Genomic DNA, 12,564 nt, shown 5'->3' with positions numbered 1-12,564 from the left:
AATAAGATATTAGTCTGTTACAGATTCATTTTTGTAACAAAGATTTCATCTACCTGTGAGCAATAATTAGTGAAATCCTAGTGTAATTAGATTATACCTACTAGATATTATCAGCCAATAAATTTAAACAACCTGCACCCTGTCTCAATGCTACATTAAAAAGTAAAACCACAAAAGCCCATAGAAATTTGAATCTTATCCTGATATAAGGATACAATAACTGTTCTATCAGCTGATGCTGTTAAAATCAAGGGGTTTTTTTCTTCAGAAGAATCTGACGAAGGAAATGGTGCTATAGCTGTAATTTTGTGTGTGTGCCCATGAAGTTCAAAAAGTTTTTCTCCAGTCTGAAAAATAAAAACATGGAAAACTAAGGTAAAATTTGGAAAATGCTTACTATAGCATCCAACTGTAGTAATACATGTCACATAATTTTTTCATAAGATTTCTAAAAATGTTACAGTCTGAGAATTCTGCCTTAATTTGAAAGTTTTATATACTGTTTAGACAGCACAGTATGTCTCTATTTTAAACTTCCTAATGAACAACCAAACTTGTATGCCAGCTCTCCTTAACACAACTCTAGTGCTCATCCCTTCTCTACAATTTTGTTGATGATACAAAGACACAAAGCAGAAGAGCGGAACAGATATACTCACAGCACTAGTTCCATGATACAACTAATGTCTTAGTATGGTTTTCAAAAGTTATAAGAAGGTTTTTATCACAGCAAGCAATTAAAGCCTTGTTTCTGCACTGCATGAAACATTTAACTTCCACTGACTTTGGTGTCTTTCCAATACAGCTTTGTGTCACCTCTCCATTTAGTCTAATCAGCTATACTACAAATAGACCGTAACAGAGCCACTGAAATATACTTAAAAACTTAAGTACATATATAAACCTTAACAGGACTGCTACATATTTGTTGAGTAACTAGTCAACATTTAAGTGTTTACAGCAAACCCAAACATATTTTAAAGGAAGGCTTAAAGCCACAAGTTCATACACACTTCTGCTTTTTATATCATCATCTCCTCACAGATCTCTATAAAAATGATTATTGTCTTTTCAAAACAGTCTAGCTTTTCGACTTACTGTTCTCTTGTGTTAACACATCTTTTACTTTCCTAGCCCTCCTTTGTAAACTCAGATTTGACAGACTCCCTCCACTTCTACATTTTCAAGCCATAGCCCTCCAGCAACTCTTAATTATTCTGCTTCTTCCCTACTAGATGCTTCTAACTCCTATGAAGTCAGAAGAAACTACCTTCTACCCTCTCCAGAGCTCACAAAAAAAAACCAGCTAACCTGAGCATTCCACAGAAATATAATGCCATCATCTCCTGCAGATGCAAACCTGAAATAAAAAAAAAAGCTGTGAAATCTTCAGATGTAATGGAAAAGCCATAAACAGTTATGTAAGAAATATATTTACAATATATGTACATATATATATATATCTCAAGTTTCTGGCTTTGAAGAATTATTACATTTGTAAATTACAAATTTGCAAATCCCAATTAGTTTATAAACTAAAGTCAGTACATTTAAATAGGTATTTATCAACATATGCTTAATATAAGAACAAGGCTTAAAAATTTCAATAAATAGTATTATAAAGAGAATCACACATTATAGAAACAATTCTTTTGTTTAAAAATGTGAGATCTTACACACCAAAGAACAGCGAAAAACCAAGTACTATTATTCAGAGCCAACTAACTGCAAGACATCTAACAAGTTACAAACCACTTATCTGGGCTCAGCCATGAGCAGAGGAGCCTGGTATTTATCGAGATACTTTAAACTGTAGCTTAAGTTGCTTAATTTGACTTCTGCTAAAAATCCAACTTGAAGGCATACCATATGAGGAAAAAAAAAAGGTTCATACTAGCTTGTTAGTTTCACATTAACAAAGTTAGACCTAAATTCAATAATTTTCTTTAGGCTAGACTGAATATCTAACTACCTGCCTACATCTGCACCTTACCACCACAGCAACACTGTAGCTGGCACACACATCCCAGCTATCTCAGTAAATGTGTACTACACGCTGAGAAAGCCTAGAACAGAAGCAAAACGTTCCAAAGATAATTTAATTCAGTTGTTACTTGCAAATATATCTACCTTCTAATTTTTCCTTTTGTTTTAAGCCTTCACTAAGGGTGAAGTTGATATTTAGAGAACAAAGATTTGTCCTGTGTGCAAGAAAGTCATGAACAAGAGAAGTTAGATGCATTCTGATTATTCTTCTGTTACCAGCTGTGAATGATTTAATTAACAATATGCTTGTTCTTTCTTTTAGACTCTTTGCAATTACACTGATTGTGAAACTTGCTAATGTGAAACTTGCTAACAGAGTAAGTTTTCTGACATAAAGCCACAGGGTTTTTTCCCAGTCTTTCTTCCATACATCCTTCCATTTTATTCTATTACAGGGAGGAAAAAAAAGTGTAAGCTGTGTTTTCTTCATATATGTCATTACTTTATATCCAATCAAGCCCCTTCTTTAAAAAGATTTGAGCAAAAGAACAATCTTCAATGCACTCTTCTGATTACATTTATTTCTTATCTTTAGTTGCCTTTTAGCTCTATTATACCCTGTTTTGTGACAATGACAAGAACTTAAAATAGTAAGACTCTCACGATTCAGGAATAACTTTAAATTCCAAGTCCCTTCTTGAGTAATATTGGAGATGTGTGTCACTTGAACAAAATTGTGGGAAGAAAACTGGTCTTTGAAAGACAACATGACTGTAATTCGTCAACAAATAAGTTCAATAGAGTGCTGTTCTGTGCATTTTCCTCCTCATCTTCTAACCAGTATTTCTGTTTAAATATAAAGGTATAGTTATTCTACAGTTACATTCTGTTCACCAAGTTGGAGATTCACGGGTCACCTGATTCTTTTCCAGTCATGATCACCATCATCTATAACCTTCTCTGCTTCCACAAGGAGCAAGAAGTGGTCAAATGAGCAACAAAAACCACTATTCTTCAAATGTATTATGAACTCAGTTTAGTTTAATGTGTCAAATGCTAGAGTATTACATGCAATTTTATCTCAGTCCAGTTTCTGGAATACTCTTGCTGAGGCTTAGCCTTCTTTAGTGATCTTCCAATCAATATGACCCTTTCTTTATGTTCAAAAAAGTACAAGAGAAAAAAATAATAATAATATCTTTTTTTTTTAAAAAAAGCAGTTTTCTGTTACATTTATACAGGATTTATTTAGTGTCTTCAAAAACCAATCTGAGAAAATTTTCCACTCACTGGTTTTAGGTGAGCCACTGAGAAAACAAGAAAATCCTTCTGCAAAATTCTCACTAAGATGATATTATCTGAAGACCTGAAGCGTGAAACTTGGCTTACAATAGTTGACAAAAAGCACACAATGGAACAGCTGCAGAAACTAAATAAAAACATTTCAGAAGCTAAGTAACAATACTAATTTTACTGAAAAGAATCAAGTGAAAAATACTATCAGCTGTTTAACAATCCAGAAACTACTATATTCTTGATAAATAAAACCTCAGCTTACTGTCCAGTGAAGCAACTCCCTTAAATTCTTCAAACCCTCAGAATATTAACCAGCTATATAACCTACTTGTTATCCATATGCTATTTTTATAACCTATCTTCAACACGGCCATGCAGAGTTTAGTTTTACACTGATTATCATTAGTTTAGCTTCAATAATTTACTTCAATAAAGCCCCAAATTGTGAAAGATTTCTCTGCATCCAACAGTGCATGCAATCTGAGAATACTTTGATATTTCCATAAAGATCAGATATATTTACTATGTGTTTTGGGAAAAATGTACTTAGAGGAAAGGTTTTTTTAACAACTCATCTGGGAAAAAAAGAACTGCAAAAAACCTCACAAGACTCTTCTATTTTTATATGAATCTTCTGGTGGATTACTATAATGTAGACAAATAAATTTCATGGTTATGCATGTAACTTGTCTGAAATATGTATTTATGATATTAAGTATGAAAACTGGCAAGCTAAAAACTCTCCATGGACTCTTCTGTGAAATTTTCATCACAGCATCATGGAACAGTTTGGCTTGGAAGAGACATTAAAGACTATCTAGTTTTAACCAGCCTGTCAGGGTAGGGATACCTTCTACTAGACTCGTCCAGCCTGGTTTTCAACACTTCCAGGGATGGGGCACCCACAGCTACTCTGGGCAACCTGTGCCAGTGCCTCACCACACTCAGAATAAACAATTTCTCCCTGATGTCTAATCTAAATCTCCCCTCTCTCAGTTTGAAGCTATTCTCCCTTGTCCTGTCACTACATGTGTAGTACTTCTCCAGATTTCTTGTAGGCCCCTTTAGGTACCAGAAGACTGCTCTAACCTCAGCACCAGAGTCTTTTCTTCTCCAGGCTGAAAAAGCCCAACTCTCTCAGCCTGTCCTTATAGCAGAGGTGCTCCAGCCCTCTGATAATCTTCATGGCCCTTCTCTGGACTATCTCCAACAGCTTCATGTCCCCTTTATTTGGAGCCCCACAGCTGAACACAGCACTGCAGGTGGGGTTTCATAATAGCATAGTGAAGGGGCATAATCACCTCCATCAACCTGCTGGTCACAATTCTTTTGATGCAGCCCAGGATATGGCTGGTTTTCTGGGCTTCAAGTGCACACTGTTGGCTTGCTTTCAATTTTCCATTCACAATCTCCCAAAGTCCTCCAAGGGAGAGCTGCTCTCAATCCAGTTATCCCTCAGACTCTACTGATCTTGAGAGTTGCCCCAGCTCAGGTGCAAGACCTTGCACTTGCCTTTGCTGAACTTCATGAAATCTGCACTGGTACACCTCTCCAGCCTGTCAAGGTCCCTGTGGATGACATCCCTTTCCTCCAGTGTGTCGACTGCACCACACAGCTTGGCATCTTCAGCAAGATTGCTGAGGGTACATCAATCCCACTGCTCATGTCGCTGACAAAGATGTTGAATAGTATCGGTCCCAAAACCAACCCCTGAGGGACACCGCTCATCCCTGGTCTCCACTTGGACATCAATACATTGACTGCAACTCTTTGTGATCATCCAGCCAATTCCTCATCCACTGAGCGGCCTATCCTTCAAATCCATATTTAGCCAGATCCCTGCCTGATCAATGTGCAGAAGAAAGGAACGTTCCTACACAAAACGCCTGCTTTACGCTGCAAGGATGTAAATGAAATACCCATGTTACCTTAGTGTAGTGTACTGATTAATATATTAGAAATCCCCTTCTGTGCCTAATCCATAAAAGATATAAATTACTAGAACTCCTTAATAGAGAGACTATTGCCTATTACTTACATTCGTAGCTCTATCAGTTTTCTATTTATTTCTCCACATCAGCCAAGAGTCACTATGCTTATTATTGACTAAAGGTTTCACAACCTTACTTTTAAGGCAGATAAATATTTCTTCTCTTTCAGGATTAAGTTAAATAACAGAACATGCAAGGTTAACTTATACAAAACTAGGCTGGAAGCTAGGTCGTAACAGAAAACTACCATAATTTGTTCTCTCAGATGAATTCACACTACAAAATGATAATGGCAAATGTAGTGACTTCATCTCTGCTTCATAATCAGTTTTCCAGTTTTTAGAAACCTCTGTCCTCAGAGTTCAAAATAAAGTTGGACCTAATTACAAGGAACTAAGAAAGGAACAGATAGGCTGTCAGGGAATATATAAAACAAAAGCACACAAAGCTAAGAATTAGATGAGAGGAAAAAAAGCAACTGCCAAGTTATGAAGTAGTACAGCAAGTTGAACAAGACCAAATTGAAGGAGATATGTAACACAGAGGTTAGGCATATGTTGAATTTTACTAAGAAGTCATTCTAAACTAAGCATTGAGAAGTTCAGAAAAAAAGTTGCATTAACGGAAACTCAAGTTAATTAAGCCTTTAAGTTTCAGAATAAAGTGTAATACAAGATTGGAAAGAAAGAAACAGCAACATTCAGTATTGCTAAAATTGCTGAGAATGTCATGTTCAATTGCTATAGTGTATCTGTAGAAATCTATTACACTCTTTTGCAGAACCAAAGGATGAAACAACAGCTGCCCTCAATTCAAAAACCTAACACATGCATCCACTCAGAACAGAAGCAGACACTACTGCATATTGTCCAGGGAGAAAGCCTGAAAGAGAAGGGCAGAGTTAGCTAAAGGTATTTCTTTCAAACTATTGAATTTTTACCAAGAAATGTAACTCCATCACCATTATTTTCTCATGAAAGTATAACTCACAAAAGAAGCCAAAAGATGTAGTGACATACCAAGAAAAGGCCTTTTTTAACTCCAGACTTTTCCTGCCCTCCCCACCAAAAATGAAAATATTAAATTATAAATATTACTAAATTTTCATATTTTCTGAAGTATTGCAAAGGATGCTGTGAAACACTAATTTTCATACCTGCTATCATCTATTTGCACAAGAAATCGTACTATGTCTTGATGACCTTTCAATACAAGGAGCTCCGTGTAAGGATTCTGTATTTGTTCTTCACCAATTGTCTGTACAGATGATTTCTAAAATTCATAAAAAAGGAATTAAACTTATTTTGTACTGACATCATTATTTTCATTAGGTCTTTGTAAAGTCTAACAACCTACACATGACTCGTGAAAACTTACAGTTATATTAGAAGTTAAATTAAGTTACTGAAATATAATTTTACCTTAATGAAAATTTTTACAAAAGATAATGTATTATTTCAAGTAAATAATACCTTTCTATAGCATGTATTTGGAATTATAAGACAGCATTTTCTGTTTAACAAAGAATTTTGTACTACTTTAATCACTAATACACCAAGATGAAAAACCACTTTAGTCATGAGCTGTCATATGGAGTCACCTTCATGACTCAATATCCACACATTCAGTTTTTCATTAAAATACACCCCTTCTGAGAGGTTTATGAACCTTTCATGTCTTTCATCTGCCATTCAATTTTAAAATCCTACATAAAGATAGCATATTTAAAACAAACAAGAATAAATGCTGTTCTGTTACCAAATATATAAATCATCCATTGGGAATCCATTCACAAAATACCAAAGCAAATCACTTAAAAAAAAAACCAACAAACAACCTAGGAAAGTTAATTGTTTTATAGAACAGCATCTGCAATTACCCCCAACTAGGCTATTAATTAAAAGAACAATCAATCACTCAGAGCAGGCTGATCACCAGACAGGGTCAATAAAATATTGCACAGGACTGCAGTCTCAAACTGCAAGAGTTGTGCTTATCTCAATCATCAGCTTGTTTCAGCAGAAGACAACTCTTTTACCTTAAAGGCCTTCCACATTCTGGAACAACATGCTATTATTCATTATTTTAAAGAAAACATAAATCTAAATAGCTCAGTACTAACTCAGTGACAGCACTCTCCTCCTAGATTCATTTTATGCAACACTCAACATCATCTTACTTCCAGGACTGTCTCTTCTTTGAGGACTTCAACAGAATCTAGACTGTAAGACAGTAATTACTGAATACTGCACAACATGCAGCATACATGACTAGGAATTCTACATGAAAAACACACGTATTATCCCCAGAAACTTCAACATTTTCTTTCAGTAATATAAATTATATTCTATTACTTCCATAATGGTACTATGATACTATTCTTCAGGACTTAAGAATGACAAAGCTAATAAATAGGGAAAGAAATCTTGTTTATTTTTAAAATGAAGAGGTTGTCAAAATGCAAGTTCTTGTGATTTTATCTTGGTTTTGTATTATCTGATGCATTTCATGACGCAACTGTTCTTCTTTTTATGCAATTATGCAAGAATAGCAGTTCCCACTTAAAATAATGCAGTAGAGTCTGCATGTTTATAAGGAAAAGTTGGACAAACATGAAACTTGGGAGTTTGGCTGTCAAAAGCTAAGCAAAACATTCCTTAAAAAAAAGTTCTAAAAATCCTAAGCAAATCTCAGCATCACTGGATAATATTAGCAATACTGTAGAAGACTTCCATTTTTATTTACTAATAGAAACATACATTCACAGATCAATTGCAATAACGCTTTTAAAAAGTCAGAACTTGTAACATTAACATCCCAATTCTATATTCTGTTGTTGTCTCCTATTTAGTACAAGATTGTGCTACTTCTTTTGAACAATGTGTCTAATCTTACTTTTTCTTAATTCTAAGAATGCCTTTGAATACTGAAAGATACAGTGCTGATGATATACTATAGATAACAACAAAATAACAGTTTTTCCCCCAGTTCTGTAATACAACAAGCTATATTCTCTCTTCAGATCTTTATTAGTATTTACCAGTGTGGGATTACATGTACATTCCTTCTCTTAATAAATCCATCTTTTACATAAACTAATAATTAAACTCTCATGTTGCAACACCAAGTTTTTAGAAGACAAGACTAGATGCTGACACTAATGGAAGCCATTGCCAACTTGCATGTTTTTCTGCAGGACCTGTTAGCATCATTACATCACAAAAAAATGCACAATGTTCATCTCAACCTCAGAACTTACTACAACCCCTGTGATGTCATGTCCTTAGAAGAGGGATTTTCAAAAGCAACTCACTAAAAATATGAATACAACAGTACACAGATATATTTATGTGTATATCATGAAGCATGAGAAATTAGCTTATATTGACAATGATGCTACTGAAGTTAGGCTGTTCCCATTACGAGAGCCACACTGCTAGCGATCTACACCAACTGAAAAGATTCAGGAGATTAAGTCTTAAATGATTTTAAACTCCATAGAAAAAAAAGAAATGGGTAAGGAGAAATTTATATTTCACAAATTTAGGACAGCTTTGCCAGAAGCTCTGTCTATTCACCCAGTGCAACATCACTCGAATACATCTGGCCTGTTCGTAACTGGCTGATGCCATGGCACATAGAACAAACTTCATAAGCCCATAGCCCACACACTGCTATGGGCTTCCTTATCTATTTAAGAATACAGAAATAGTTATGAAGATGATCTTTAGATAAAACAGTACTACATAATGCAGGAGAAAAGTACTTTCAGGACTAACTCTTACCGATGTTTGCTCTTCACTTTTTCAACAGAGAAGCAAAATGATCACCATCTTTCAGCAAAACAGTGGTAGGAATGGAAACAGAACCATTGAATAATAGAACAGTTAGAGTTCAAAGGGACATTAAAAAGCATCTAGTTCCAATCTCTCTCCCATGGGCAGGGACACCTACCCCTAGATCAGTTTGCTCAAAGCCCCGTCCAGCTTGGACTTGAACACTGCCAGGGATGGGGTAGCCACAGCTTCTCTGGGCAACCTGTGCCAGCATCTCACAACCTTCATAGTGAAGAACTTTTTCCTAATGTTTCACCTAAATATCTGTCAGCTCAAAGCCATTCCCCTTTGTAAAAAGAACTTCTCTAGATTTCTTGTAGGCCCCTTTTAGGTACTGTAAGACTGTTATAAGGTCTCCCCAGAGCCTCCTCCTCTCCAGGCTTCACAAACCAAACTCCCTCAGGCTGTCTTCATAAGAGGTGCTCCAGCCCCCTGATTGTCTTCGTGGCCTTCTTCTAGGCTCACTTCAACAGCTCTGTTTCTCTTGTGTTGGGGGGGCCAGAGGTGGACACAGTACTCCAGGTGGGTTCTCATGAGAGCAGAGCAGAGGGGCAGGATCACCTCCCTCAACCTGCTGGTCACACTCCTTCTGCAGCAGCCCAGCATATGCTGGCTTTCTGGGCAGTAAGCACACACTACTGGCTCATATTGAGCTTCTTGTAAGCCCTTCTCCTCAGGGCTGCTCTCAACCCAGTCTGTGCCCAGTCTGTATTTGTTCTTGGGATTGTCCTGACCCAGATGCAGGACCCTGCACTTGACCTTGTTGAATGCCATGAGATTTGCACGTGCTGACCTCTCAAGCCTGCCAAGATCCCTCTGGATGTCATCCCTTCCCCTCAGCATACCAACCGAATCACAAGGCTTGGTGTCGTCAGCAAACTTGCTCAGGACACACTCAATCCCACTGTCCATGTCACCAACAACAACTCTGTGCATCGTTTAACTAAGCTACAAAGGGAAGAATTGTACCACATCTTGACTCATGCTTTTTTCAAATCACAATATACTAAACAATAGCCAGAGTTTAAATTTTGGAGAGGAAGGCAGATCAACGTAGTTTTCTAGCATATGTTAGAAAGCTGTTGTGTATTTACCATATTCCTCCAAAAACAACTGCAGACAAACCTGCTAATTATGACTGCAATATAACCAAAATTTTTACTAATAATAAAGGTCAGTGGTATTTCCAGACAGTCATTCCAAACTGGTGCAGACTCAAATTTGCACCAAAGTAATGACTGGCTTTTGAAAGCCACCATGATATTGTCATGACTTGTTCATGTACAGCAACTGAAAAATAATTACTTCCTTGTATTTGAACTACAAAACCACTAAGTGTAAGGAGCCCTGCAATAGTGTTAATGAACTCTACTTAACTCCAAGCTCAGAAGTTCAGCAGTGTCTAAGGGACAAGAAAATCTCGATAATCTCTCCCACAAACCCAGTAAAACTCTTTTTCCAAGTGAAGCAACAGAATGTCAGTATAATCACACCACATAATTTACTTTGTTTTATGATGAGAAACTAAGAAGAAATGCTGCAAGACTACTACAAACTACAACTAGGCCACACAAATAATAACTTACTGCCTATAATTTACATTGACCAGAGAGTCCCGAGAGTAGGACTCTATACATTGTAAGATACACAACATAACCCCCACTTGCTCAGGACGCGCTGAACAGGCAGGAGGAAGCTGGAAGGCTCCTGACAGTGACAGCTCCCAACCCCTTCTGCTTGAGAGATTTGCTATTTGCTTTCGTGGTTTTGCCCTCTTTCTCTTCAGCGGAGCCTGTAACCCCTTCTATCAGCCAGCAGGTTTTACAAGCTGCGCGCCAGCCTCGAAGGCCCCTTGCTACGGGGAGCTCTGAATAGGTCCCAGCCGTGCTACCATAGGGCCAGCGACCCTCCCCGACAGGAAGCTCACCACCCTCACACCGGTCCTCCCACTGCTGCCAAAAGCCCTCCAGCTGCTGCCAAAGGCCCTCGAGGGGCACGGTGCTCCATGAGCGGCAGTCCACAGGGGCAGCACTCCGATCCTGCCCGCGGGTACACCGCTTCCCCTGGCCCCGCCTCCAGCTGCTCTGACCCCTTCCACCACGCCCGCCCGCCACCTTACCTCCGCCAGGCCCTGCGGCTCCCGGCCGCCGCCGATGAGCCACCGCAGCATCGGGAGTGGCTGCTGCAACCGCCGCCGCCTCGGTACGGCAGCAGCGCTGCCGCTGTCCCTTGTCCCCCGTCGCCGCCGCCTCGGTACGGCAGCGGCGCTGTCCGTGTCCTCCACCTCCCACAGCACCCACTGGCCGGTGCTCCCGCTGAGGGAAAGGCCTTCTCAATCGAGGACCGCGCGGAGACCAGCCCTCCAGCGGGCGGGGCCGGCAGGTCCTGAGCAGTCGATCGCCGACCGTGGGCGTGCCGCCGCCAGGAAGGCGCAGCGGAGGGCGGTGCAGTGGAGGGAGCTGTGAGGCGGCGGCGGGGGAGCCGCAGCGTGGCTCACATTAGCCTGTGGGCAGATTGTGCAGTTTAAGTGCCAAACGTGTTAATTCCATGTAATGGACAAATGAAATATTATCTTTGTATTTGCTGCCTTGCGATTTTATGCTACTACAAGGGAATAGTTGCTGCCGTTTTATTGTGGCCACCTTACCTGTTTCCTGAAGTAGACAACCAATTTTTTCTGACTGTAACAGATTTCTCTTGCTGTGGGTGCTTTCCCTCGCTGAACCTCCTTTAGTTCTGAGGTATCCTTGTCAGGGTAGAGCAACAGCTACTGAACAAACACTGTGCCTTCACAGTGTGGCCGCACCACGGGACTGAACACAGCCTCGCCTCAGTCTCCTCTTATGTCCTCAGCGCCATGGTCTGTGCAGCCTTTACGAACTCTCCGAGCACACAGAACAAGATCACAGAACCCAAGCTAAAAGGCTACACAAACCCCATTCTTGAGCAGACACAGGCAACAAAGAAACCCTTAATGTGTATAAACGCCTCCAACAGGCACTGCTCCATGTACCTGAATCAACACAATTCACCTGTCACATTGCCTTTTCACCCATGCTGTTTCAGGTAATCAATAACACACAGTATCATGAAGCATACTGAGGTTTCCCAAATACATAGGGCAGGAAGATAATGGTGGTTTGCTAAAACCTGAACTTCTAGTAGTGATCAACCTGTGTGTGAAAAGCATGGGAGGCATTCTAGGTCTAGGATGAAAGGCCACTGTCATGACACAATTTGACAAGTATTGATGGTGTGCAACCTGAGTATTGCCACTTGTTGACTACTGAGACTTTTTCGCAGCTTCTCAGCATATTAAAGTTGATGACAGCCATAAACTGGTTTTAAAACAGTAGATGTTTAGCACACTCCTGCTTTTCCATTACAGTTCAGTTGTGCTAGATTCCCAGCTCAGAGGCGCTGTTCTTGCAGACGAAGGGCTTAGCTGGTAGGAT

General features: G+C 39.1%; 1 protein-coding gene across 1 annotated transcript in view; it reads right to left on the bottom strand.

The window, feature by feature from the left end:
• WDR41 (WD repeat domain 41) overlaps window positions 1-11,414 on the bottom strand; it is a 28,017-nt gene extending 16,603 nt beyond the window's left edge. Inside the window, exons 1-4 of the mRNA XM_005142004.4 lie at window positions 11,229-11,414; window positions 6,430-6,545; window positions 1,312-1,360; window positions 216-347 (exon numbers count right to left, since the gene is read on the bottom strand). Coding sequence (XP_005142061.2) covers window positions 216-347; window positions 1,312-1,360; window positions 6,430-6,545; window positions 11,229-11,279 — 348 coding nt within the window. The 5' untranslated portion in view covers window positions 11,280-11,414. The remainder of the gene's footprint in view (window positions 1-215; window positions 348-1,311; window positions 1,361-6,429; window positions 6,546-11,228) is intronic.
• Between the last annotated feature and the right edge of the window lie 1,150 nt (window positions 11,415-12,564).

This window comes from Melopsittacus undulatus, chromosome Z, assembly GCF_012275295.1.
Source record: "Melopsittacus undulatus isolate bMelUnd1 chromosome Z, bMelUnd1.mat.Z, whole genome shotgun sequence".
Classification (NCBI taxonomy): Eukaryota; Metazoa; Chordata; class Aves; order Psittaciformes; family Psittaculidae; genus Melopsittacus; species Melopsittacus undulatus.
The sequence above is the reverse complement of the archived record's forward strand: the minus strand, read 5'-3'. Positions and strand labels throughout refer to the sequence as shown.